Genomic DNA, 26535 nt, shown 5'->3' on the forward strand with positions numbered 1-26535 from the left:
GAACGGTCCCATATCCTTTGCAAATACACCTCAGAAGAATGGTGAAAAAAGGAACCACACAAGAGTAAAAATAAGAGGGGACAGAGGGAGGGAAACCCAGACTGCAACAGTGAAGACACTCGAACATCTACATTTATGGTAAGTATACACAACGGTACTATGTTCATCGTGTTTCACTGTTGCAGTCATGACTGTAGGGTAGAATCCCAAAGCAGAATGAAAGAGAGGTGGTCATAAAGTAGAAGGGGCGGCTAAAAGGCCCTGCAAGACTGCAGAAGCAAAGCCTGCCCTAGACTTAGAGTAGAGAGGTAGATTGTAGTGCTTTGAAAAAGTATGCACTGAACTCCAAGTTGCAGCTTCCAAAATGTCTTTGGTAGGAACTCCCCTGAGGAAGGCAGCTGAAGTGGCAGCAGCTCTGGTGGAATGAGTCCGTATACTCCCTGGGATTTGCTTTCCATGGTGTGAATAACAAAATCTAATTCCATGAGCAATCCATTTAGAAATGGTCTGTTTTGAAATGGCTTTACCTTGGGAACTTGAAGCATAAGAAACAAACAATTGCTCTGATTTTCTGATGTCCTTGGTTCTGTCCAGGTAAAAACTTAGTTGTCTGTGTACATCCAAGGAATGTAAGATCCTTTCCCCTTTATTTTGAGGAGTGGGGAAAAAAGTTGGCAAGTGGACAGTTTGATTTAAAGCCACTTTGGAAACCACCTTAGGCATGAATGTAGGATTAGTCCTCAAAGACACCCTGTCTTGATGAAAATAATATAAGGTTCCACAGCCATAAGAGCTTGCAACTCTGAAATTCTCCTGGCAGAGGTCAGAGCTAACAGGATGGCTGTTTTCCAAGATAAAACTTTATGTCAGAAGAGGCAGCAGGCTGAAAAGGAGGTAAAGTGAGCTTTTCCAAAACATAGTTGAGATCCCAAGCAGGAATGGGAGGAGATCTAGGAGGTCTTAAGTTCTTAGCTCCTCTGAGAAACTGTCTCATGAGCTGGTGGGAAAAGATTGGAGGGTCTGTATTATAATGAGCGGAAATAGCAGAGGCATGTATCTTAATGGAAGAGAAAGAGAGACCCTTATGTAAGAGATCTGTCAGGTAAAGTAAAATCAAAGGAATGTTAGGAAGAAGAGGATCAGAATCCTGAGCCTGCATCCAGGAACAAAATCCATTTTCCTGCATAAGATTTTCTAGTGCTAGGTCGTCTGGCTTCTAAAATGACATCCATAACCTGCTTGGGTAGGAGAGAAGGAATCAAAGACCCTGGATTAACCAGGCCGCCAGGCTGAGAGTTCTGACGTGGGAGTGTAGAACCTGACCCTGATGTTGGGACAGAAGGTTCGGAGTCTGTGGTAAAACCCAAGGGGGCTCCAGACATAGGTTTTTCAGAGTAGGGTACCAAAACTGTCAAGGCCAATTTGGGGCCAGCAAGATTATCAACTTGGGCTTGTCCTGTTTGATCTTTAATAATACCAGTGGAAGAAGAGGAAGAGGCGGAAAGGCATATCCCGAGAGGTTTCTCCAACTGAATGATAGTGCATCCACTTTCCAAGCTTGTTCGTGGAAAGTCCTGGTGCAAAAATTCTGTAGTTGATGATTGAGATGGGATGCAAAGAGGTCTATGTGAGGACATCCCCAGACTGCTGCTATCATCCTGAATATTTCGGTGTCCAGCATCCACTCGTGTGGATCTGAAAGGTTTCTGCTCAGACTGTCTGCCAGGAAGTTTTGCTTCCCTGGTAGAAACTGAGCTTGAAGGTCCAGATTGCAAGCTAGAGCTGTGTTCCATAGATCCATGGCTAGTCTGCAAAGGGGGTAGGAATGAGATCCCCCTTGTTTGTTTATGTACCACATAACTGTGGTGTTGTCTGTCCGTATCAGTAGTTGTCCTGGATGTAGAAAATTCCTGAAGGCCATTAGAGCTTTCTGAACGGCTAACATTTCCTTTAAATTGATATGCAGGTGCTTCTGATCCTTTGTCCAAAGGCCCTGCAGACAGTTGCCCTGAAAATGGGCTCTCCATGCATAATCCGAGGCGTCCGTGGTTAGAATCTGAGTGGCATGAGGCAGACAAAAGGGTTTTCCTTTGTTTAGAGTACATGCCTTGGACCACCAAAGGAATTCCTTTTGAAGACAAGGCAGGACGGAGATCAGTATGTCTAAACTCTGGTAATGCTGAGACCATACACTTTTTAGGTACCACTGTATTTTCCTCATGTGTAGTCTTGCATATGGTATGAGAAGGATGCAGGAGGCCATGTAACCCAAAGCCTGCAGGAATCTCCTTGCAGATAGCCGAGTTAAAGTTGCCAAGGTTTTGAAAGTTGAAGCCAGCTGAAACTGTTTTTCGTATGTCAGAAATGCCATCTGGGTTGTTGTGTTTAAAGAAGCGCCCAGAAAAATTATCTGTTGTGAGGGTGTCAAATTTGACTTTATGTTTACAGTGAATCCCAGGAACTTGAGGAGATCCTGAACAAACCGTAGATGCTGGAGTAAGACCTCCTTGCTGTCTGCCTGAATAAGACAGTCGTCCAGATAAGGGTAAATTTGAATTCCCTTGAGTCTGCAGTAAGCTACTACTGGAGCCAGGCATTTGGTGAAGTCCCTGGGCGCAGTAGACAATCCAAAGGGCAGCGCAGAGAATTGATAGTGCCTCGATCCGGCCTTGAACCTGAGGTATTTTCTGTGTTCCTGCCTGATGGGAATGTGTAAATATGCCTCCTTTAGATCCAAAGTTACCATCCATGCATTTTTGGACAGCATTGGAAGCAGATGCTGTAGAGTAAGCATCTTGAATTTTGGAATCTCTAGAAAGGTGTTCAAGACTGAGAGATCCAGAATGGGTCTCCATGAATTTTGCTTCCTGGGGACTAGAAAGAGCCTTGAGTAAAACCCTTGTCCCATCTCTGAAAGTGGAACTAGTTCTATGGCTTTCATAGCCAAAAGAGCTTCCACCTGGTTTAAGGCCTCTGTCCATTGATGTTTTGGAAGATCTGGCCATCCGCTTGGCCTTGGTAGGGTATGAAAATGGAATTTGTAACCTCTTGAAACCACATCCAGAACCCACTTGTCTTGGGTTATATGAGTCCAATTTCGGTGAAAAAGAGAAAGTTTTCCTCCGAGAGGGGCTTCCAGGCAAGAAGTTCCTGCAGCCCAACAGAGGGAGTCATTGAGTCTGTTTCCTATGAGTTTGTGACCTGTCCTCTCCTCCCCTAGGGGTGGAAGCAGTCCACTGTCTTGGTCTATAAGAGGCTTGTGTTTGAGGCCTTCCTCGGGAGCGTCTGTATCTCCCCCTCTGAGGCCTGTCTGAATTGGGAAAGGACCAATTTTTTGTAGGCCAATTCCTGCTAAATCTGAGTGGCTGTACTTGTAAGAAATCTTTAACTGTTTGCATGGATTTCGCCTTGTCCTCCATCTTTTTAATCACCTCTTCAGCTTTTGATCCAAACAAAAAAATTATGCTGAACAGGAGCATCCAATAATTTAGCTTTTACTTGTTCTGGCAAATTTTGTTCCTTTAACCATGCATGCTTTCTAATTACTGTGCCAGAGGCAGCAGCCCTACAAGAAGCCTCCAAGGCATCAAATCCACAGTGTAAACCATGCTTCCCAACTTGTTCAGTGGCATGCATTAAGTCATGTAATTCCTTATCATCTGCACAGGCAGAAATGGAAGTAAGCTTTTGTTTTAAAACAGACAAGAGAAATTGCTGGTATTTCAGCATATGAAACTGACAGTTTAAAGCCCTAATAGATAAAGTAGCAGAAGTGTACACTTTTTTGCCCCATCTTTCTAAAGATCTAGAATCCTTCTCAGTGGGAATAGGGTTTTTAGCAGAAGCGGCCTTAACTCCCTTCGGACCCTGAGAAATGGTTTCAGGGTCAGCAGTAGGGTTCTTGTATAAAAACTGGTGGGAATCAGGAACCCTGTAATATCTATCAGGCTTAACAGGAGCAGGAGGAAAAGAGTCAGGGGTTAAGTTAGCCTCCGAAAAAGCATCATCCACAATATCCAAAATAGGAGGAATAGCCAAGGGTCTATGTTGGGGAAGAAGAAGAAAATCCCTTACTCTTTTCTTAGATTCCGAATACTCCTGTCCTTCCCAGTGGAAATGTTCCCTCATTTCATGCAAAGTTTCCCCAAAAGAGAAATCCTCGGGGGGAGAAGCTGAAGGAATGGATTCCTCAGCAACAGAATCCTCATAAGGAGGGAAAGAATATTCCTGGTCAGAAGAAGAAACTGAAGAAACAGAAGCCTTATCAGAGGAGTCATAATAAACTTCCTGCCTTGGCCTTTTATCTGGAGGGGGATGTGAACCCCTAATCATAGTAAGTAAATCCTCCGCCATCTTAAGTAACTGTTTCTGTGACTTGGGAGCCGGTTCAGAAGAGGCCTGTGTTGCAGTCTTTGATTTGGACAGAGTCTTTGCCTTTGCCCTTATTAGAAGCTGAGTAGGCCTGAAAACCCCTTCGTAAGCCGGTACCTGCACAGCGGCTCCGGACCCATCCGAAGGAGCATTGTCCGAAAGTCCTGCAATAGAAATATTCAAAGGCCTAGTTGGCTCCTTGTGGGAGTCCGTTTCGGCCATCGGTTTCAAAATGGCCGACGACAGGGGCTGCAAAAGCGCCTCACTAATGACGGCCGAACCTGAAGCTGGCTCCGCTTGTGCGATATCGTCAGATTTGGACCTCGGAGGCCTGTCTTTGGCCTTGCGTCGTTTGTGAACTCCGGTAGCCGGAACAGTCTCCGACGACATTTTGTAATTAAAATGCCTACCGAAGTAATGAAATGCAAAATCGTACCTTTGTTTAATTGTACGTTGATTGAATCTAGCACAAAACCGACAACTAGCTACGTCGTGGTCAGGGCCTAAGCAAGGAATACAGTAAGAATGAAAATCCTTATGAGGTATTTGCTTCCCACATGAAATACAATTATTAACTTTTCTGACATCGGACTGGAGCAAGAAAAAAGTTTCCCCAACGGGGTACTTAGCTTTGAGTAGGAGAAGAAAGTCTTGGGACTGAAGTTTGTTCAGAAAAGATTGTCAGGAGTCAGCCAACCGGCACTTGCGAACTGCTATCACCGCACGGCAAGAAGGACTGGAGAACATGGCATCGGCTGTCAGCTTTGTACTCCTGGCGCTCTGACGTCAGGGAGCATGGTTGAACAGCCGACGCTGGACCCAGACTTTGGGATTCTGGCCGACCAAGGACTGCCTGCCGGCAGGGGAGAACCCTACAGTCATGACTGCAACAGTGAAACATGAACATCAAGAGACATTAAAGTAAAAGAAGCTATAGGAGCATCCCAAGAGAGCACCTGATGATATGTTTTGAAGAGGAGTGACGCACGATATATCTTCAGTTCTTTTTTTCTGAGCAATATCATCACCAACATGTGTGCTAATAAACCCTGAAAAGCTTTCTAATAGTTATAGCAAAAGAGACAAAAAATGGAAGTATTGAGTAAGTCTCTCAAACTGGGGTTTAGTAATTTCCTCACAAAAGAAAAAGAGGAAGGACTCTACAGCTGGCACCTTACCCAAGAACCTACTGCTATGGTGAGCATGTTCACAGAACCGTACTTTATTTCTTGTAAGAATCAATGCTGTAGTATAATTCTTAACATGTATAAAAGTATTAAAGCAGTAAGAGGGCTAGCCATTGACCTCAGGAGTGGAAGCATACTGCAGAAGTGCAGTAACAAAGCCTACTCTGCTACTGCAAAAGATGTCCAATTCATGCCTAGGAAAGGAGCAAACAGATGCCCAGGTAGCTGCCTCACAGATGCACTGAGCTGAACAATTCCTGAAAAGTCAGCTGTAATATCTGCTGCCTTTGTTGAGTATGCATTAACTTGCCTTTGCCATTTTTTTCAAGGCAAAGAGAAGTCAGAATGAAATGCAACCTGTCAGCCATTTACACAGGGTTTGTTTGAACACTGGTCTACCCTTTTTACCTGGCATGAAATAAAAAAGCTGGACTGTTTGTCTAGAATATTTACATTTGCCAATGTATCTCAATCGTCTGTTCATCCACATCAAGTGCAATATATGCTATTCCAAATTGATAGTTAAATGGCTGTATTCAAGGCCATCTCAGAGACCGCTATGTGCGTAAAACAGGGATCTACCTGAGGGTGATTCTGTTTCTCTGCAAGTCATTGCAATGCTCTCTGCACATTAAAGCCTGCAATTCTGAATTTTCTTGGTTGAAGTAATAGCTACAAGAGAGACAGTTTCACAACACAATTTTTGTATGTTGCAACTAGTAAGTTGACAAACTTTCAGTTGACATTTAGTAACTGAAAAGTGCTTTGACAAATTTCAACCTCGTCCTTGTATTTGTCGGGGGGGGGGATCCTCACAACTCCTTACCTGCATCTAAAAGGCTGCCAAATCATGTAGAAGAATAATGGTTTACAAGAGGAAAATGTGGTGAAGACATTGGTGAACAAGGTCTGTCCAAATCATCTTTTCCTCAGTAGCTGTGACTTATACATTCAGTTTCTACTACTGACATCAACGTAACTGATCACTTTGCCATATTAAGGAGGCTGGGTGCAGTTGGAAAACTGAGTGAATGGACCAGAATTTTATTCACCTCAACTCTTTATATGTGGAGAAATACTTCAGGAAGTTCACAGTAGTCATTCTTACTGCCTTTTTTGTGTAGTGCCTCAGCTGATTTCTGACCTGACCTCTTTCACCAACTTTTCATCCTGTATCCTTTGTACCCTATATATAGCACACCTTTTCTGAAGGTAGGGCTGATGAATGGCAGGGACACCACAGGCTTTTAGATACATGGACAGCATGTATTTATTTAGCCCTACTCCTTGTTGTTCAATGTGCAATGACTTTACCAATGGCATACTTATTGTGTGCAATACTTTTATACAAATGGCCAGTTTGTCCAAACAAACAGCACTGATGGCAAACTTCACAGACTCACAGCTCCAGCTAAAAGGTGAATATGCAAACAACACTCTGTGTTGTTCCAACCAAGACTCTAGGCTGCAATATCTTCCCTTTATAGTCTGCCTTCCAGAATGACAGGCAACTTTTGGTTGCTAGTTAATGACATAGTCCTTCTCCAAAGGACCAGAACATGAAACAGTTTGAGAGTTTGTATGTACATATTGTATCTCTATTTACAGCTATATACCTATATATATATATATATATATATATATATATATATATATATATATATATATATACACACACACACACACATATATATATATATATATATATATACATACAAACACATATATATATATATATATATATATATATATATATATATATGCATACATACATCCATACATGTCCAGCTCAGAGATCAACCTATTCTTCCTAGATTAATTTGGCCTCAAAGAAATATCTAAACAATGAGGTTATATCCGGCCTTGCAGTATCCTGCAAAGGTACTCAGTGAAAAGCAAATAGCTGATACAAAAATATCATCCAAAACTGCATTATGTGAAAAAGACTTTGAAGGTAGCCACTGCTGTAGTGGAAATGGGCCAAGGTTCATAGACAAGGGCTTATTACACTTAACACAATATAATTCAGTCAGCCACTTAGCTGAAGTAACTTTAGACACTCTACAACAAAATGTTTTGTTGAGAGAATGACGGAATAAATGATAGAACTGAATCACTTAGAAAAAAAGCTATCAGTAAAAACACTGGTTGCCTATGAACAAACATATGGTGCAGTAAATAACCTCCTCTGTTTCAACAGTCAGGGAAAATATTAAAAGGTGAATCCGATAGGCTCAGCAGCTGAAATTGCTATGAAAGTAGACTTGTATGCATTGAAACCTTATCCTTATAAAAACACCAAGTAAGGGAAATGTACAGACATGGCTTCAAAGTTAGAAATTATTCTAGATGACATAATGGCCATTAGACAATGGGTCCTCAAAAACAAAAGCTTCAACTCTGCTCTACAGGCTGGTTCAAGATACAGAAAAGCATAAGTTTTTTTCCTATTAAAAAAAAAAAAAAAGCAAATCCCACATTAGAACAAGATCCTCGAGAGGTGGTCTAATAAGAAAAGTACAACATTTTATACACTTTCAAGGATGACAACATGGCATCACATTCCTGGTTGAAATTAGAAAATGCAGCTAGGTGTACTTTTATAGAACAGCAGCTGAAGTTGGTCTCAAAAAGAAATCTGTTATACCTAGTCTAAGACTGATCGTATAGGAGCAGAAAATCTATTCCCTTAGACAAAATCGGAATAGAGAAATATCCTTCTAACTGACAAAAGATGGACTGCAATGTGACTAGTGAAAAGGCTTCATTTGAAAGGAACTGGTTTAAGCTGTCATCTCAAAAATGGCAAGAAGTCCTCTATTTGCTCTAAAAGAGGCCATCATACACAATGGGCAGACATGCAGGCAGCTGGTAGGATAGATGGCCCCTGAATGCCTCCAGAGTAGGGCTGTTGGGCAAGGTCTCAAGGGTTCCGCTGTTGTCCTACTGCTGTTGCCAAACTCCCCTGCATCTGGGTAGGAGCCACTCTAAGCGGTCAAGAAATTCACGAACCTTTTTAGACCCCAGATTTTTCTGATGCTGGCCGTGCCTAAACCACAGTTGATGCAGACTTTGTTGCTTCCTTAAAAAGAGGCACTGAAGTTTCAGACTTCACATAAACAAATGAAAGGTCTTGCCCTTCTTTTTAATGTTTTCCAGTTGTGTTCCAACACGGAGTCCCACCCAAAATGTCTAGAACCATCAAAGGAAAATCTTAAAAAAGGTCACCATGCAGTCTTCAGCAAATCCTTTAGCTAAAGCCAGGTGTGACAACACATTGCTATGCAGGCACCTGCAGCTCACATCAAACATGTAGCCAAACTGTAAACCATCCTCATCAAAAGATTTAAAATGGAAAATCTAGAATTGAATCTTAACTAGTGTTTGAACTGCCTATATGGCAACCAGCTCAGTGTCTTTTGCATCTCATCTGAGAGCGGTCACTGGAAGCTGATCATATGGCCCCTTGGTGGATGCACAAACTCAGTTCTTGAACATTTCCACACCTCTGAACTCCTGATGAAGATGATGGACAGCAAATGTTTGGAGCGTTGGAGCCTTGAAGGGCAGCCATTGCCATAATCAAGTCAGAGTTACTTGTAAGGTAGCTGGCCATGCATGCCTTAAGAGTCTGGAAATAAGTTTGCACATACTGCCTCAGTAAACTTTATATAGCCAAGGGGACAGAAGAAGATGGGACAAAAAGACCAGCCACACAGATGGGCCATTTTAGGCAGCCCTAGGGAAAAACATTCCAGATCTAAAGACAACATCAGCATAAAACTGACTTGAACATTTTAATGAATAATACTGTAAATTAGAAACATTGTACTATATGTGATATGTATTAAGACAGACAGACATCAACCATATTAACAATATTTTGGTGGCCTCAGTCTTATGGTTTGATGAAAAAAACATTTAACACATTATTTTGTGAGTTGTGCCAATACTGAACCACAAAATGTACAAGCACTATTTGACAAATTCATACACGGTGAAGAGACCATCATCAATGGGATCCGATTACGGTAACAGCTGGACGACTTATCACCAAACACTATACAGGATTCACCTTACTCAACTGGGTCAACGAGTTCCTCCTAGAAACATACAGTCAGCTGTTGAAAGGACTCTTCCCTTAAAAAAAGGGCCATTGAAGAGATGATCAGAAGAAACTCTAATATTATGTATTATTAAACAGGTTTATGGAATAAAACTTTTAGTTATGTACTCACCATAACTTCAGATGTTTGGGATCCATCTCGCCTACATTCTGACTGATGGGTTCGGAGCCGATCCCTCGGCTCCGACTCGGCACGCTTATGCTATAGAGCGAGGCCTCTAATTGGCTGAGCTATCTTTATCCCAGGATGCACCACCACTAATCCCCCAGATCTTGTTTGTCCGCATTCATGCACACATGCATAGCTTGTTTATATAACATTGTTAGATGTTTCATGATGAAACAACAGGATTCGGACCTTCTGATATCCTCTGATCTCCAAGGAAGGGGGAAGGAGGGTGGGTTATTAGGAATGTAGGCGAGATGGATCCCAAACATCTGAAGTTATGGTGAGTACATAACTAAAATATGTTATGTGATCCTATCTCGCCTACATTCTGACTGATGGGACAGCGTCCCTAGCGCCTAAATCCCGGGTGGCTCATTGGAAAACACTCCTGAGCACTGTGGAACCAAATGAAGCTCGTCCTCTAGATGCCACATCTAATTTGTAGTGAGAAATGAAGGTGTGGGAAGACCATGTAGCCGCAGCACAAATGTCACCAATAGCAAGCTTAGAATGAAATGCTACCGAAGTAGCCATAGCCCTTGTAGAATGAGCCTTGACAGAGGTGGAAAGCTCTTTGTTAGAATAAATATAAGCTTGAATAATACAGTCCCTGATCCATTTGGCAATAGTGACTTTTGTGACCGCTTTGCCCAACTTGTTTTCTGCAAAGGACACAAACAACTGATCTGTCTTCCTTGATTGTTTGGTCCTATCCAAATAAAACGTAACTGCCTGTGGACATCTAGTGTGGAAAATAAATTCCGCTTTATTGGAGTATTTTGGGAAAAAACTGGGAGCTCTAATGACTGTTGCAAGCATAGAGTAGAACAGACTTTAGGAACAAAAGAAGGATTTGGTCTGAGGGAAACCCTGTCCGTATGAAAAACCAAGTACGGGGGTTTCACTGACAAAGCTTGAAGTTCTGAAACCCTTCTGGCTGAAGTAATTGCCACTAAAAAAGCTGTCTTCCATGATAGGAACTTTAGATCACAGGTAGCTGCCGGTTCAAAGAGGGAAGAAGTCAAGGCACGTAATACTATATCGAGATCCCAAGGAGGTGCAGGATGAGAAACCGGAGGTCTTAATAGAGCAGCACCTTTCAAGAAGGTCTTACACAACCTGTTGCTCATTAAGGGAGGGTCTATGGATTCATGAAAATTAGAAATCGCTGCCAATTGTACTTTGATGGTAGAAACAGAAGAGCCTTGGTTGAAAAGAGAGGTCAGGAACTTGAGTACTTCTGCCACGGAGTAGAAATGGGGTCCAGGCCCGGAGTTGAGCCCAGATAGCAAACCTTTTCCATTTGCTAGAATACAGTTTCTTCAGAGCAGACTTGTGGGCTGAAGACAATATGTGCACTACATCTGGGTCTAGTGCATGTCTCCTGACTATGGTCGGAAGAAGAGGAGCCAGGCCGTCAATTTTAATGTGTGTAGGGACTGGTGTAGTAGTCCCAACTGATGAATCAGTAGGTCTGGGACCTGGTCCAGGAACCATGGACCTTCCAGAGCATGTTTCCGAAGATAGGGAAACCAGACTTGACGAGGCCAGTAAGGAGTAATTAAGATCATCTTGCTCCCTAAGAGAGATGCCTTCTGAATTACCCTGGGTAGGAGAGGAACTGGAGGAAGGCATAAAGCAGGCCGGTGGGCCAAGGATGGACTAACGTCCATGGGGCTCTTCCCCAGAGCCGGGTTAGGGAAAAAATCTTTGCACTTAGCATTCAGAGGAGTCGAAGAGGTCGCAACGGAACTCCCCATTCGCTGAAAATCTGTCTTGTAATAGTCATGTTCAGAGACCATTCGTGAGGAGAGAGGATGGTTCTGCTCAACCTGTCGGCTATGACATTGGATTTGCCCGGTATGTGAGTAGCCACTAGGAAGCGTTTGGTCGAGACTGCCCATTCCCAGACCCTCATCGCTTCTCTGCAAAGAGGATAGGATCTGGTCCCTCCCTGTTTGTTCAGGTACCAGACAACTGACATGTTGTCTGAGTGAACAGCAATTACGCCCTGAGGGAGGTAATAGTGAAGGGCTTGAAGGGACAGGAGTACTGCCCTCATTTCTAGGATGTTGATGTGGAGAGGTCTCTTCCGGATGCCATTTGCCCTGGACTGACCTGCCCAGGGAATGCCCCCACCCGTCTGGGAGGCGTCCGTGGTCAAAGTGGCCGGAGGAGGAAGAACAAAGGGTCGTCCCTGATCCAATTTGGAGGACACTAGCCACCAGCGAAGGTCCCGTCTGCAAGATTTTGTGATCCATATTAGATGATTGAGAGGGAGTTCCTGAAAGGACCACTGAGTTGAAAGAAGCCACTGGAGGATTCTCATGTGTAACCTTGCCAAGGGAACTAGCAGAACTGTGGCAGACATCGATCCCAATAGCTGCATGACCATTCTGGCTGGGGCTTTGGACCTGGGGAGTAAGGCTCGAACCTGATTTTGTATGATCTGAATTCTGTCTGCAGGTAGATAGACCCGCATCTGGTTTGAATCTATCTCTGCCCCTATGAATCTTATTCTTTGAGATGGCGTAACACAGACTTTGGCCAATTGAAGGTGATTCGAGGAATTGCCCAGTGATGTTGTGGCTTGTAGGCTCCGTGAAGTAGATGCTTGGAGGTGGCAGTTAGAAGCCAGTCGTCTAGGCACGGAAACACCTGGAATCCTAGACTCCTCAAGTGAGCAGTCACTACTGCCAAGCATTTGGTGAACACCCTGGGGCTGTGGTGAGACCAAAGGGCAGCGCGGAACTGAAAATGACTGCCTCCTAGGCTGAAGCGCAAGTGTCTCCTGGACGTTTGATGTATTTTGATATGGTAATGGCGTCCTTGAGGTCTATGGAGCACATCCAAACACCTTTCTCCAACAACGGGAGAATGGTTTGTAAAGTGACCATTCGAACTTGGACTTTTGACTGAACGGTTTAGGTTGCTTAGATCCAAAATGGGCCTCAAGTCCCGGTCTTTTGGCACCAAAAGAATCTTGAGTAAGTCCCTAATCCGATCTGGTCTGCGGGGACCGGTTGGATGGCTCCTTTTGCAGCAGTTTTGAAATTTCTTCGCTGCGGTATCCCGTTGACTGGGTGGCGGGTCCGGGATTCTTTTGGACTGAGGGGACAACAGAATGGGATGGAGTAACCTCCGGCGATAATTGAAGCACCCATCGGTCCTGAGTGATCCCTTTCCAGGCCTTTAGGTGCTTGGCGACCCCGACTGGCTCGGAGCAGCACAGTCGGGCAATCCCTCAGGGACTATGAAAGCTGAAGAGCCACGAAAGGACTCGCGGTCTCCAGTGTTGCGGGGCCTCTGCCGCCTCTGGGACGGCGTCTTCCTGATGAATTTCCCCTCCTCTGCCTCTGGAGGGGAACCTTCCTGCTGAGAGGGGTAAGACTTCTGCGATCTCCGAACCACATCTTCCCTCCTCTTTTAGCCTTGGGGTAAGGCCGAAAGGGAGTGGAAAATCGTGCCCCTACGGCAGTCAGTGTCTTACCCACCTGTTCACAGCGGGTAAGTGTGTCTTTCACCTTGGGCCCAAACAGGGAGGACCCATCAAAGGGGGCGTCGGCGAATGAAGACTTGAAGGCCTCCATGAAATGACACAGGCGGAGCCAGGCTTGTCTCCGTGAGCAATGCCTGTACCCACTCTACTCGCCCTTCGCCGCATACGAAATGAGCCTCATGGACGAGTTCGAAATGGATGACATTGTAGCCAGCTGAGATCCAACCGTCTGGGCCAGCTCCTCAGGCAGGTTACCTAAGAGGGTATCGGATAGCTCCTTAATCAGATCCCTCTGGAATCTCGTAAAGTCGTCAGGTAGTTCAAAGACCTCAGGGTAAAGGCAGCTGAACTTAGGGTGCGCTTGCCGATCCATGCTCCTAGACTCCTTATTAGGAGGATGGACGGACGAAGCCTCTGCTACATCCTGCTGTGTAGCAGATGCCACCACCATAGCATCCACAGCCACACCTTTGTAAGGAACTCTCTATCTGGGGGCCGAAAGAAATTTGTTTGGACGAGCGGGCACCGTTCCACAGAGTCCGGGTGTTCCCACGCCTTCGACAGATCAAATCCAAGAGCTCGTCGAAGGCGGAGACACCCAGGAGGCGGAGGGCTGAGCCCAAGGCCTTCAGGAACACCGACTCATCAGCAGAGGGAGGTTTGGACTGCCAGCCGCCTCGTTGTTTTAGGGCTTCCAGGATGTCTGCAAAGGAGACATCATCCGAGGGCGACTTGGGGACCCCTCTGCATCATCGAGATCGGTGTCAGATGTCAAAGACTCATCAGGGGAGTCAACGTGCTTCCTCTTGCACGTTTCTTCCTGGGAGGTTCTTCGAAGAGGCTTCGAAGGACCTCCAGGAGGAGAAACCCCAGCAGGGGTAACCTGAGGCCCAGGGGCTCCGCTGTCTGCGGACAGGGGAACTGCCAACGACCCAGTCTCCAAATGTAGGGAAGGAGCTGGGGAAACTGTGGAGGTAGCCAATGAAGATTTGGCTAGAGCACTCCTCATAGCCCTGAAGGCGGGACCACCAGAATCCTGGGAAGGTCCCCCCTCCGTGGCCACGACAGTGGGCGGTACTCCCGCCGCCGATGCACCAAGAGGGAGACTTGGGACCCGGTATCAATCCCAAAGCTTCCCCCCCAGGGCCGAAGGAAGAAGTCCGTGCACTGAACTCCGACCCAGGAGCCGGAGTCGGAGCAAGGGTCGGGCCTGACCCTAACACCTCCACTGGTTCCACCAACACCTGCTCCAGCGGTGCCGAAGCTGTCGGAGGAGGAAGTACAGTAGGAGTGGACCATCGGCTCCGAAGCCAACTGGGCGGAGCCGAAACCATCTTTGAAACACCGGAGACTGGAAGAGTCGAAGGAGCACCCTGTCGATGTCCGAATCAGACATCCTGGAAGATCTCGAGGATACCGATCGGGCCCGAACCGATTTCTCCATCGGCTCCGAAGGGCTCGGGGGCCGGCTGCGAAAGGACTCAACAATTATCGGGTCCAAGGGAACCTTCAAAGAAATTTCCCTTGGTGCCGATAAGGTCTTCGGCTCCGAGGGGGAAGTGTCTGAGCCGATGACCCTTATCGGCTCCAATATCAGTGGAGCCGATGAGGGTGACCCGCCTCTCGATGCCCCACACCTCGGCTCCGAAACCAGAGGGGTCGAGGCTGGAGGCATCGAGTCTGACCGTTCCGACCTCGGCTCCGAAGTCCGTGGAGCCGATGGAGAAGTCTGCTTAGTCTTCTTAGCCGTCGGATCCGACTGACTGGTCGGAGACGGCGCTTTCCTCTTTTTAGAAGGAGAAGGAGAGGAAAACAAAGCCTCCTCAAAGGATGGCTTAATTAATCCTTTGAGGATTAATTTGTTCTTCCTCTCCTGGAGGACTCTGGAGGAAAACGCATGGCATACACTGCACGATTCCTGTAAATGTTTGGTGCCAAGACAATAGACGCACGAGGAGTGGTCGTCCATTATGGACATTTTGAACCCACACCTCGTGCACTTTTTAAACCCGGAGGGTTTATGTTCTTTAGACATAATGTAGAAAAAATATACCACAACAGTAGATTAAGCGTTTGTATACACCAAAAAACACTAACTCTGAAAAATATTAACTAAAGAACTTCTTCTTTTTTTTTTTTTTTTTTTACACAATAACAGTAAGAAAGAAAGGAAAAGGGAAACAAGGAGGGTCAAGACCCTCTAACTCAAACGGGTACTTGACCCATACACAACCACTAAAGTAGTTAGTACAGGGGAAGGCCCCTCTAACTTAAACGGAACCTTCTCTGACAGGAAAATTTAAGCAAAACTTAGTGAAATAACAAGAAACACACTCGTACACAAAAAATAGCCGTTAAAACAGCTTTTGGGTTGAAATGAGTGAACTACTGACAGGAAAAGAGACTATAAATATAGTACTTAGCCCAGCCAATGTTGAGACCACGTCCAAGCTCTGTAAGCGGCAAACGAGATCTGGGGGATTAGTGGTGGTGCATCCTGGGATAAAGATAGCTCAGCCAATTAGAGGCCTCGCTCTATAGCATAAGCGTGCCGAGTCGGAGCCGAGGGATCGGCTCCGAACCCATCAGTCAGAATGTAGGCGAGATAGGATCACATAACATCAGATGTTTACATTCCATTTGCTTGTTAGCAGAAGGAAACAGTAGTCTATGAAGTCTACACTTTAAGTGCATTTAATATTCTGTCTTCCCTAAGCCTTCTCCTCTTGTCTTGCGTCTTCCTGAATGATGCTACAGATTCCCTATTCACCAGACATACAGGCAGGCAACTCCTCATGCCCACTATCTTATACATGGAGAAATACTACAGGGGAGGAATAGTTCACTATAATCTGTTGCCTCAGGCAACCCCTTATCCTTTCTTTTCAAGACGGCACCCTCACATTTCCCTGACCTGATATTATATACTAATACTACAAATTTCTACTTTCTCAAAAAAAGCACTCCATCTCTTCTAGTCCCTGTAATAGCCCTTCTCCCCTATCCCATTCCACTTTCCTGGTGGTTTGGCTCTGGACACCTAACAGCCTGAAGTCCTTCTTTTACTGGCCTCCATTAAAAATCCAAGAACGCAATGGCTTAGTATGTACCAGGACAGAAATGTGGTTCACAGAAGAAAACAGTGTCACAAAAATGAATGGAAATGCATCTTGACAGTTTCTGAAAAGAAAAATAAGGGGTTGTTTTAATATTTTTCTGTAAGAATCAGAAACATTGCCAGTTTTTGCACTGCAAGTTAAAAAGCATATATTAATACTACAAACTAATGCCCTTTTGGTTAAAATGATGAAATGACTGTACTATCTACACCCCAACAAATACTTCTTAATTAAAAAAATACACGCTTCAGTACGCCTCACACTCTAGATGCCTTTGCACTGTATCTACTGCCACACCTGCATGTTATTTCATGTAAGACTGGTTCAAATTCTACAAAAGTGGAACTTGATAGAATTAACTTTTATCTATGCACAGTCAATGAGAACATGGCAGCCTTATGACAGGATATCTACTTACTTATACATATTAAGTAAAATATCTGAGACATATCCCAAAGGTTTACGCTTCGGCTGCATAAGCAAGCATGTTAACTCATTACATCTGAGTGACGCATCCAGGTGCATCTTTAGTTAACTCCTAATGACGCATCCGGGTGCATCTTTAGTTAACTCCTACTGACGCCTCTAGGCATCAAATATTGCTTGCTCGTATTTGCATCAATAATTCTAGAACCATGCTATGTACAAAGAGATATAAAATAAAAATAAATGCCGCTGAGCAAAACAATGGAGGATCCAGTGTATAACTCATATTAGTAGATGCAATAGTATATAAATACATCTAGATAAAATCATATTATAAAAAAATATATATAATTAAATAAAACCTATTGACCATAGTGTAAAATTATGAAACTCTTAGCATCTCTTAACCAATAACCTCCTAGATTTCAGCAGTGGGCGTAGGGGAACCCTTCCATTCAGACCTGGTGTTAAGTCAGCCCTGAACTTGATGATCCAATGGATTTCCCTAGTCTCTGTGTAATTGCTGATGTCCCCTCTCCTATGTGTTCTTGAAATCTGTTCTAATATCCTAAACTTGAATTGATGCTCTATACCTTTTTCTGAAGGGGCTATGGAAGTATACAAAGGTGACGTAGGGAACGATCTAAATAGTATGGTCAATAGGTTTTATTTAATTTCTTACATGTATATACATATATAAATATTATATCTAGATGTATTTATACTGATTTATAAACCTTGATATCCTCCAGGCTCATTTGTTTTTACTTATGCTATGTACAAAGTTTTAAAACATTTCATCGTAAAGCTTACACAATGGTAAACTCAAATGCATTTGATGTCTGTCTAGTGCAGGTAAATAAATATTAACTGTTATTTTTATGATATTAATTTATACAGATATAATACTCACATTTTTTCTAACTATCTCAATAACCAGGTAACACAGACAGAACTCCTTAGCTTCATATGAAAGTTCTCAGCTACATGAATAAAATGCTGCTGACAGTATGTGTGTAACTTGAGTGGTTGCTGAGATACTGGAAGTTGTTTACAAAATATTACAAATGTAATAGTTACAGTGTTTATTGTGACTTATAAAATTTGGTTTAAGACCTATACTGCGGTGGTGGTGCTGTGGTAGCGTTGTTGCCTCACAGCAAGATGTTGTCAAGTTCGATTCTCAGCTAAAGCATCTTGTGTGTGGAGACATGCATGAATGGGTGTACCTTCGTTGAAGATTGTACATCAGGGCTGGCAACTTGGTATGTAAAAATCTGCTGCCAATCATTAGCGGACCGGAGTTCCGCTGTGGCGACCCCTAACCGGGAAAAGCTGAAAGATACAACAACAACAACAACCTAGAACCTAAAGAATACTACCACTATAAAAATAGTTTGTCCTGAAGAGTTTGCAATTTATACTTCTTTGATAACCCCTACGGTTCCAGAAATACAAACATTTGTTTGAAATGTGAGGACATAATTTCATTCTGTCAAAAGGCTTAGGCTCTGCCCATTGGAAGTTACAGTGCAAGCTTCCTGAGAGGAGAACAAAATAATATGGGTAAAATCTGTCTCAATTCCATAGGCCTCTTTTTCAGTGATCGTTTTACCCCAATGTTTCTATTTTAGTCTTAAATTCCTGCAATAAATTATCTTTTGACTACTGCCTTACTTGGCTTGTATCTTAATTTCCATGTTTCCTTGTACATGTTTTAAATTACTCTGTCTGACAGGTACAGTGGAAGATAAAAATTTGAATCTAAAAGATAAATCTGTCATTTATTCAAGTCTCCACCTAGTTATCAGTAGAACCTAAATGAATCTAATTGTATTGATCTTTGTGTAACTGCTTCCAAGTGTTGCTTCATAGAGATCTGACACTGAAAGTCCTAACATTTATTTACTTACTTACGTACCTACCTCCTTAAATTTTGTTGACTGGGTTAGACATAGTGGGGTAAGCCCATTTTCATATCATACAATCATCCTAACAGGCTGCACAGTCAGTACTACTTCACACTGGTGATTCTGGATGAAGTATTTAGAGGTCAGTTAAGTCAGGACAGCATGATCTAAAGGTGATCTCTCATGTTTTTATTTTAACAAAAACTAAAGCATACAAATTCATAATTATGTACATCTGCCTCACAAGAAAGAACACTGGTAATGTTAATAGAAATCCAACAAATGCACCTTAGTTTGGTAATGAAAGTGAGAAGTGTAGTACAATCAACAGAATGTTAAATACTAAAAAAAAGTACATACACATCATCTGTAACACCCAATTGTATTAACTCATTAGTTAACGCAAAAGAAAGAAAATCTGTCAGCATACAACTAAAATTAAACCACAGCAGTGATAATAATGAAAATAAATAGAAAGAGGGAAACGCTAACTTTAACTTTATTCATGCTTATTGCATTTTAATATTTAGGATTATGTGCAATGTTCTATTCACTTTATTACTTTGTACTTGGTTTGAATGCATTTTAAAAAGAATTCTTTTTCACAAAACAAACAAAATAACTTGAAGAAACAAACAGGCAAAGGGCATTCACCGGACTAGAACTAATTCAATTTAATGTAAGCGCTTTCGAATGTAAAAATTCACCAACTTCCTCAGACAAACACAGTTGTTAACTGAGTTAATTTAAATAACCCTCCACATCAGTGACATCATATCCTGTAAAACATTTAAAATGATATTGTCCATTAAATCACAATGTAATCACAAGAACATAATTCATTCTACGTAAGGTTCATTTCACCTTTAACAAAACTTACATTAATTAACATATAAGAGCATGTAGATATATACAAGTATATTAAAACATATAACAATATTAAAACTAGTACACAATTGGTCATTTAACATCTACTTAAGCTTCAAAATACATTTAATGGAACTGTATTCATTTAAACCAGGATAGGTGTAAGCGTTAGTTAATACTTGCCACCATAATTCTCTAAGTTCTAACTCCACAGGTACTGGCCCACCTCTAATATTAGCGTGTATTTGTTCAATAACAAGAATCAAAAATGAATGCTCAGGACATTCACTAATATGTTTCGCTAAAGCGTTGTTTACATCTTTAATGGGGCTGACACCATTTTAGATCTGAAAGTTTTCATACGTAATTTGAACTTATTGTGTCTTCTTGGGAATATGTCTAGTCTGAATTCTGATGTACATATTTCCAGTATTTTTAATCCCCCTTTGCATAACACCATTAGATTTTTTTAAAAATTATGTGAATTGGATTTACGTAATTTATCAATGATGGGTGTTAAAGGTAGGGAGACTAGTTGAAATAACATCTCTGATAATGAATTAAAAGCATTAAAATTATTAAGAGATCAAAGAATTAGAGTATTAAAACCAGATAAGGGTGGTGGGCTTGTTTTAATGAGTGATAAACTTTAGGAAGAAACTATCTTAATGTTACTTAACCCCGATACCTATGTTAAGGTTTCATTGAATGAATTGAATGGGGCTTATCAACGTATGAGAGTTTTGATCAAGGATTTATTTATTGATCGTATGATTGACTTAGAAACCTTTAATTATTTGACTATGCCCTCACCCATTACACACCAGTTATTTTTGGATTGCCTAAAATCCACAAAAACTTGAGTAAACCACCTTCTGGCACGATCGTGGACGGACGTAACAGTATAACTTATGGGTGTGCTAAATTGGTTGATTCTAAACTTAAAAAATATTTGGAGAATCAACCACAAATATGCCGGGATTCATTGAGTTTTTTGGAAGCAATAAATGGCTTATGATTTGATGACCAAATGAATTTTTTAACTATCAATGTCCATGACCTTTATACTGTTATTCCTCAGAAATTAGGTATCGAATGGGTTTGCGAGTTTTTGTTTAAGCAAGATGTTTCAGGTGATGAAATTAACTTAATAGAATATTTACTTTATATTGTGCTCTCCAATAATTATATGTTGTTAAAGGCAATTTTTATCATCAAAAATCCAGTGTTGCCATGGGTTCCCCCCTGTGGGGGGAGCTTTGCGAATACCATTATGGCATATTGGGAAAATGAGATTCTGTTTAAACTTGACATCTTTAAAGAATTTGTCTGCTGGTACACACGTTATTTGGACGATATTTTTGTTTTATTTAAAGGTGATGAAAGTGAGGCTGCGGAATTTGTCTCTATATTATCTAATCTTACTTCATTTTTGAGTTTTACCTATGAATTTAATAACATCAGGATATCATTCTTGGATGCATTACTTATTAAGGATATGGTGAATTTATGTTATATCGCAAAAATCTACCTTAAGCCAACATATTCTAATAGTTTTCTTCACTTCAGTAGTGCTCATCCCCATTATCAGAAACGTGCTGTTATTAAAAGCCAACTGGTTACCACCCTAGATGATGATTTTTGGGATGAATGTCATCTAATTAAACCAATGTTTATAGCAAGGGGATACCCATCTACCTTGATTGACAACCTTATATCTGAGGTTAGTAATAAACGTAATAATGGTTGGTTTAAACCCACTCTTGGTAAAATTCAAGTCATTAATGGTGTTAATACTAATGACTGTGGTATTGGGGGTCCAAATTTGAATTCCTCTAACTAATATGAATACTATATCTAATGAAGGTAATACATCTAATGCCTCACTGTATTTTATTACATCTTTTTGTACTGAGGCTGCAATTGTGTGGAGTATTCTATACAAGAAATGGTGGTGTTGAAAGAGGACACCTTTATTAGAAACAAGATACCAGATATGCCTCAACTTGTTTATAAAAGGGGACGGAACCTTAAAAATTTGGTTGAGACTGTATTGCCCCCTTTACAAAAGGATGGAGGCATGTATAAATGTGGTTCTTGTAAAATGTGTAAACATATTAAAGTGACTAATAGTTTTTCCATAGGTAGAAATAAATATAGAGTTAAGGGTAAATATAATTGTAATGCCACTGGTGTGGTATATTTAGCCCAGTGTCAAAACTGCCCCCAGTTCTATACTGATAAAACTAATAGGCACTTTAGAAAGAGAATATATGAGCATTTATATAGCACCGATAGGAAAGATGTAAACAACGCTTTAGTGAAACATATTATTGAATGTCCTGAGCATTCATTTTTATTTCTTGTTATTGAACAAATACACGCTAATATTAGAGGTGGGCCAGTATCTGTGGAGTTAGAATTTAGAGAATTATGGTGGCAAGTATTAACTAAAGCTTACACCTATCCTGGTTTAAATGAATACAGTTCCATTAAATGTATTTTGAAGCTTAAGGTGAAATGAACCTCATTAGAATTAATTATGTTCTTGTGATTACATTGTGATTTAATGGACAATATCTTTTTAAATGTTTTAAAGGATATGATGTCATTGATGTGGAGGGTTATTTAAACTAAGTCAGTTAACAACTGTGTTTGTCTGAGGAAGTTTGTGAATTTTTACATTCAAAAGCGCTTAAATTAAATTTAATTAGTTCTAGTCCAGTGAATGCCCTTTGCCTGTTTGTTTTTTTACAAAAATTGTTATTAACGGTAATGAGGTGTCAATTTGCTTTAATTAATACAGTGATGTTTACCTATTTAAATGGCGAGCTGGGAACGAACAAACCAGATTCTGAAGAAGTCCAACTTGTATGGACGAAAGTCCCAAATCTTTGTTATACTTGTGAATTTAATAAAGAATTATACTGAAGGGATCAAGTGTTGGATTTATATATGTTTGGCAGCTAGTGTTTTCCTCTTTTGATTTACTTCAGTTGTCGAAGTAAAGCTGTACACATTGTACACTTATTGGATAATAACTAAAATGTTAATTCCACAAGAGATTTCTTACCCGAGCAGCAGCATCTGTTAGCACTTCCAATGCCTGAGATAACTGGTGGAAAAGCTCAGCTGCAGGAAAAAATAAGAGACAGAGAATGTTACTATTTTTTACATGGAAATGCCATTAAACAGACACAGACAAAAAAAAATCAGTCCATAATGGCTACTCTTTAAAGGAGATTTACACAGTCATTATACAAAATTGATGTATACTTATATTAACTATAAATTACCTAATTTAGTTCTCTTTCTCTCACATCTTTCATTGTTGGCCAGTATAGTCTGTACCAGAAAGATATTTCTGCCTGAGAAAATTACTGCAATGGTACTCAACATCAAAAAAGAAAAAAATATATATTGGTACATATAAATGAGTTTTAACAATCTTCAATTTTCATACTTTGAAGCAGTAACCATTTTCCAGCACATTCTACTGAGGACAATGCCATCAATAGAAAGCTTTTAACAAACAGATAATTTTTTCATTCATTTTTAGAACCTGCTTTATTTAGGACTGGACAGACACCTATCCAGGCAAGCAACAGTCATACAGCATGGAACCAATCCTGGATGAGACAGCAGTCCATTACAGGGTGTATACACACACGTGCACAGATATTTTTGGGAACACCACAAAATTACCTAACAACATGCTTTTTGGAAGAGGGAGGAAAGCAAAAATCCCAGAAAAACACAAAAGAGGACAAAAGGAAGACACACAAACTCTGCAGGGAAAGCGCCCCAACACTTTTTTACCATTAGTGTGTAGATTTTCATTTATTTTAATTTCTAATCCCATATTCTTTTAAATACTTCTTGCTACTTGGGCTGAGTAACAGCAGTGACTTGACTATCAGTCCATCATCCTTTCTCTGTGACACTCAATGGGATCAAGGTGAGCAGGAAAGACCAGATTTCCCTTTCCTCTAATACTCTCCTACTGATCCAGTAGTATTCTGCAGGGATTTCCCAAGAAAGCTGAGAAATATAACTCTCCTCCAATACGTGGTCTGTCCCAGAGTCTACTCTCGTGGACCAAGCTTAATGCGCCTCATGTGGGAAACACATTGAGGCACCCTCAGTAAGTGCCCAAATCTCTGAATCGGAGAAGCATCAACTGTACTTGGAGATCCTACCAGAATGCAAGGCTCCTCACTATCAGACTAAGCAGAGGTACCCTGCATAGGAAATACTGCTTCCACTATCTGTATCACAAGAGCTCAACCACAGTTGGATATGGCAAGAAAAGTTGATTTGTAAATTGAAACTTTTATCCTACGAGTCTGTTCTCCCATCATTATTAGAGTATGGTATGACGTTTACTGCTGTAGCCATATTATGGTCAGTCTCTCATTATCCTTTACAATTAGCAAAGAGAGAGACCTATGATACTCCCCCTCCATTCGTACTTGAATTATCTGTTCCTTCACAACCTTCAGAAAGAAATTCACACACTTTTACGGGACACAGTCACAATATTTGATTTACTCGTCCTAATTTTCAAACCACTAGCTTCACACTCCACAGTAAACCATTGTACTGCATGCCAGAGACCAAGAACTAAAGTCATCTGCAAACAAAAATGCAGCCCTAACATCTTCAAACTGGGTACCCTCTCCAGACCTCACTTGTGCCTTTTTCCTCTTGCCCACAAACATTATAACCAGGAGAAGATCTCATAAAATCCATTAGTGGATTCCTATGCTAATTATTTAATAAAAAATGTGGATATGAATTACAGTTGTGTTAAGAACTTACCACAAATGCAGATGTTGAAGTATTAGCACTGCTGCAGTACTGACTTCTAAGATTCCTACCTACAAAGACCTGATGTCTGTCCCAGCTACCAGAGCTCTCCACACTTACCTCTCAAGACCCAGTGGACTCCCTCCCACACTGACATGACATGCGTGGCATAAAGGAGCATCAGCCACAACCAACTCTATATCTTTCTTGTCCCAACACGTGCATTTATTGTTCATTGAAGCCAGAGCACAACCCGTCCATGGATGACTCATCCCAGTTGAGAGATCACAACCAGACAGACCCTACAACCTGACTCTCCAGGTGGTTGCCGAACCTGGAGAAGGAGGCAGCCTAATCATCTGATCATGTGGGATGAGAAAGAAGGAAGGTGAAAATTGTTAGGATAGGAACCTACCTCGACCTAGTGGTGTGAATAGTTATGATGGGAACCCACCCCAAACCAGAGGTAACACAGACATAGAGGGAAGGACAGAAGAGAAGAGACTGGCAATGCAACAACGATTATACTTGAGCAAGTACAATTTGGTGGCCTCAGATGTTTGGTTTGATGAAAAAAAAAACATTTAACACATTACTTTGTGAGTTGTGCCAATACTGAACCATAAAATGTACAAGCATTATTTGACATACATTCATATACGGTGAAGAGACCATCATCAATGGGATCTGATTAAGGTAACAGCTGGAAGACTTATCACCAAACAGTATACAACACTCACCTTACTCAACTGGGTCAACGAGTTCCCCCTAGAAACATACAGTCAACTGTTGAAAGGAGTCTTCCCTAAGGAAAAAAATGGCCATTGAAGAGATGATCACAAGAAACTCTATTATGTAGTAGTAAGCAAGTTTATGGAATAAAACAGATGTTTACATTCCATTTGCTTGTTATCAGAAGGAAACAGTAGCCTATGAAGTCTACAGAGGTATCACAGACAGAGGGGAAGGAGGGAAGAGACTGGCAGTGCAACAATGATTATATTTGAGCAGCTACAATTACTGGACATTTCTAACAAGTGGAAGGTGTTCTACATTATTTTTGTAGCACTACTAAGTGTTGGGATGACCCCCAGAGTTTACAGACCAGAGAGTAGGTGATCTATTGGGCGGGCAGGGGGCACAAGACACTGGCAAAGCATGTCATGGCTTTGGAATTACTAGCCATGTTAAAATGCTTGGCAAAGGTGTGTATAGAAAGGTGGCTTGTGCAGTAACACCCTTTAGAAAGGCTACAGTGGTAGCTGTGGCCTTGGTATAACAAGTTCTCACTAGGCCTGTGACAGACTTATCATGATGGGTGTAGCAGTAAACAATGCAATGAGCTATCCATTTAGAAATGGTCTGTTTGATGTCCGGTTTCCCTCCTTGCATTTGGAAAAGGCAATAAAAAGCTTATTAAATTTCCTGTATTGCTTTGTCCTGTCCAGGCATAATCCCACTCGTTTCTGTACATCTAGGGAATGCAAAACTCTTTCCCTCTTATAATGATAAGCCAGGAAAAAGTAAAGGGAAGTTAGACAGACTGGTCTGATGAAAGCTCATAAAACATCCTCAGGCATAAAAATATTTACCCACAGCTACATTAAACATTTGTAGCTTACATAATAAATGGATACAATTTGAAACTTGGGTTTCTCAAAACCAGCCCAAAATAACTGCAATAACAGAAATATGGTGTAAGGACTCTTTATGGATTACTCCTAACTTTGAATCACATTTTGGATTACTCCTAACTTTGAATCACATTTCACATTATTCAATGAAAAAAAAGTAGAGGTGTCATAACCATGCTGAGAAAGGGCATAAATCTTTCTCCAACATTAGTTGCCCAAACTGTCATTAGTGAATCCTTACTCCAGTGGACATTAATACAAATTATCTCTTTGGGGCACACTAAAGTGTTTCACCTGCCTCCATGAAAATTCTTGAAACACTCTTAGTACAAATACTATTACTAAAGATAATAAATTAGCAATTTATGGTGATAATCTCAACTGGAATTCTTCTCACATGCCCCCTCTTACACAGCTT

The 26535-nt window shown here is 41.5% G+C and overlaps 1 protein-coding gene across 2 annotated transcripts in view; it reads right to left on the minus strand.

Annotated features, from left to right (window-relative positions):
• DNAJC17 (DnaJ heat shock protein family (Hsp40) member C17) overlaps positions 1–26535 on the minus strand; it is a 968483-nt gene that overhangs the window by 877898 nt on the left and 64050 nt on the right. For both annotated transcript variants that reach the window (XM_044074193.1, XR_006365217.1), the window contains exon 3: positions 22748–22806. In XM_044074193.1, the coding sequence (XP_043930128.1) occupies positions 22748–22806 (59 nt within the window). The remainder of the gene's footprint in view (positions 1–22747; positions 22807–26535) is intronic.

This window comes from Protopterus annectens, chromosome 6.part0 (genome assembly GCF_019279795.1).
Source record: "Protopterus annectens isolate FY-2018-M chromosome 6.part0, PAN1.0, whole genome shotgun sequence".
Classification (NCBI taxonomy): Eukaryota; Metazoa; Chordata; order Ceratodontiformes; family Protopteridae; genus Protopterus; species Protopterus annectens.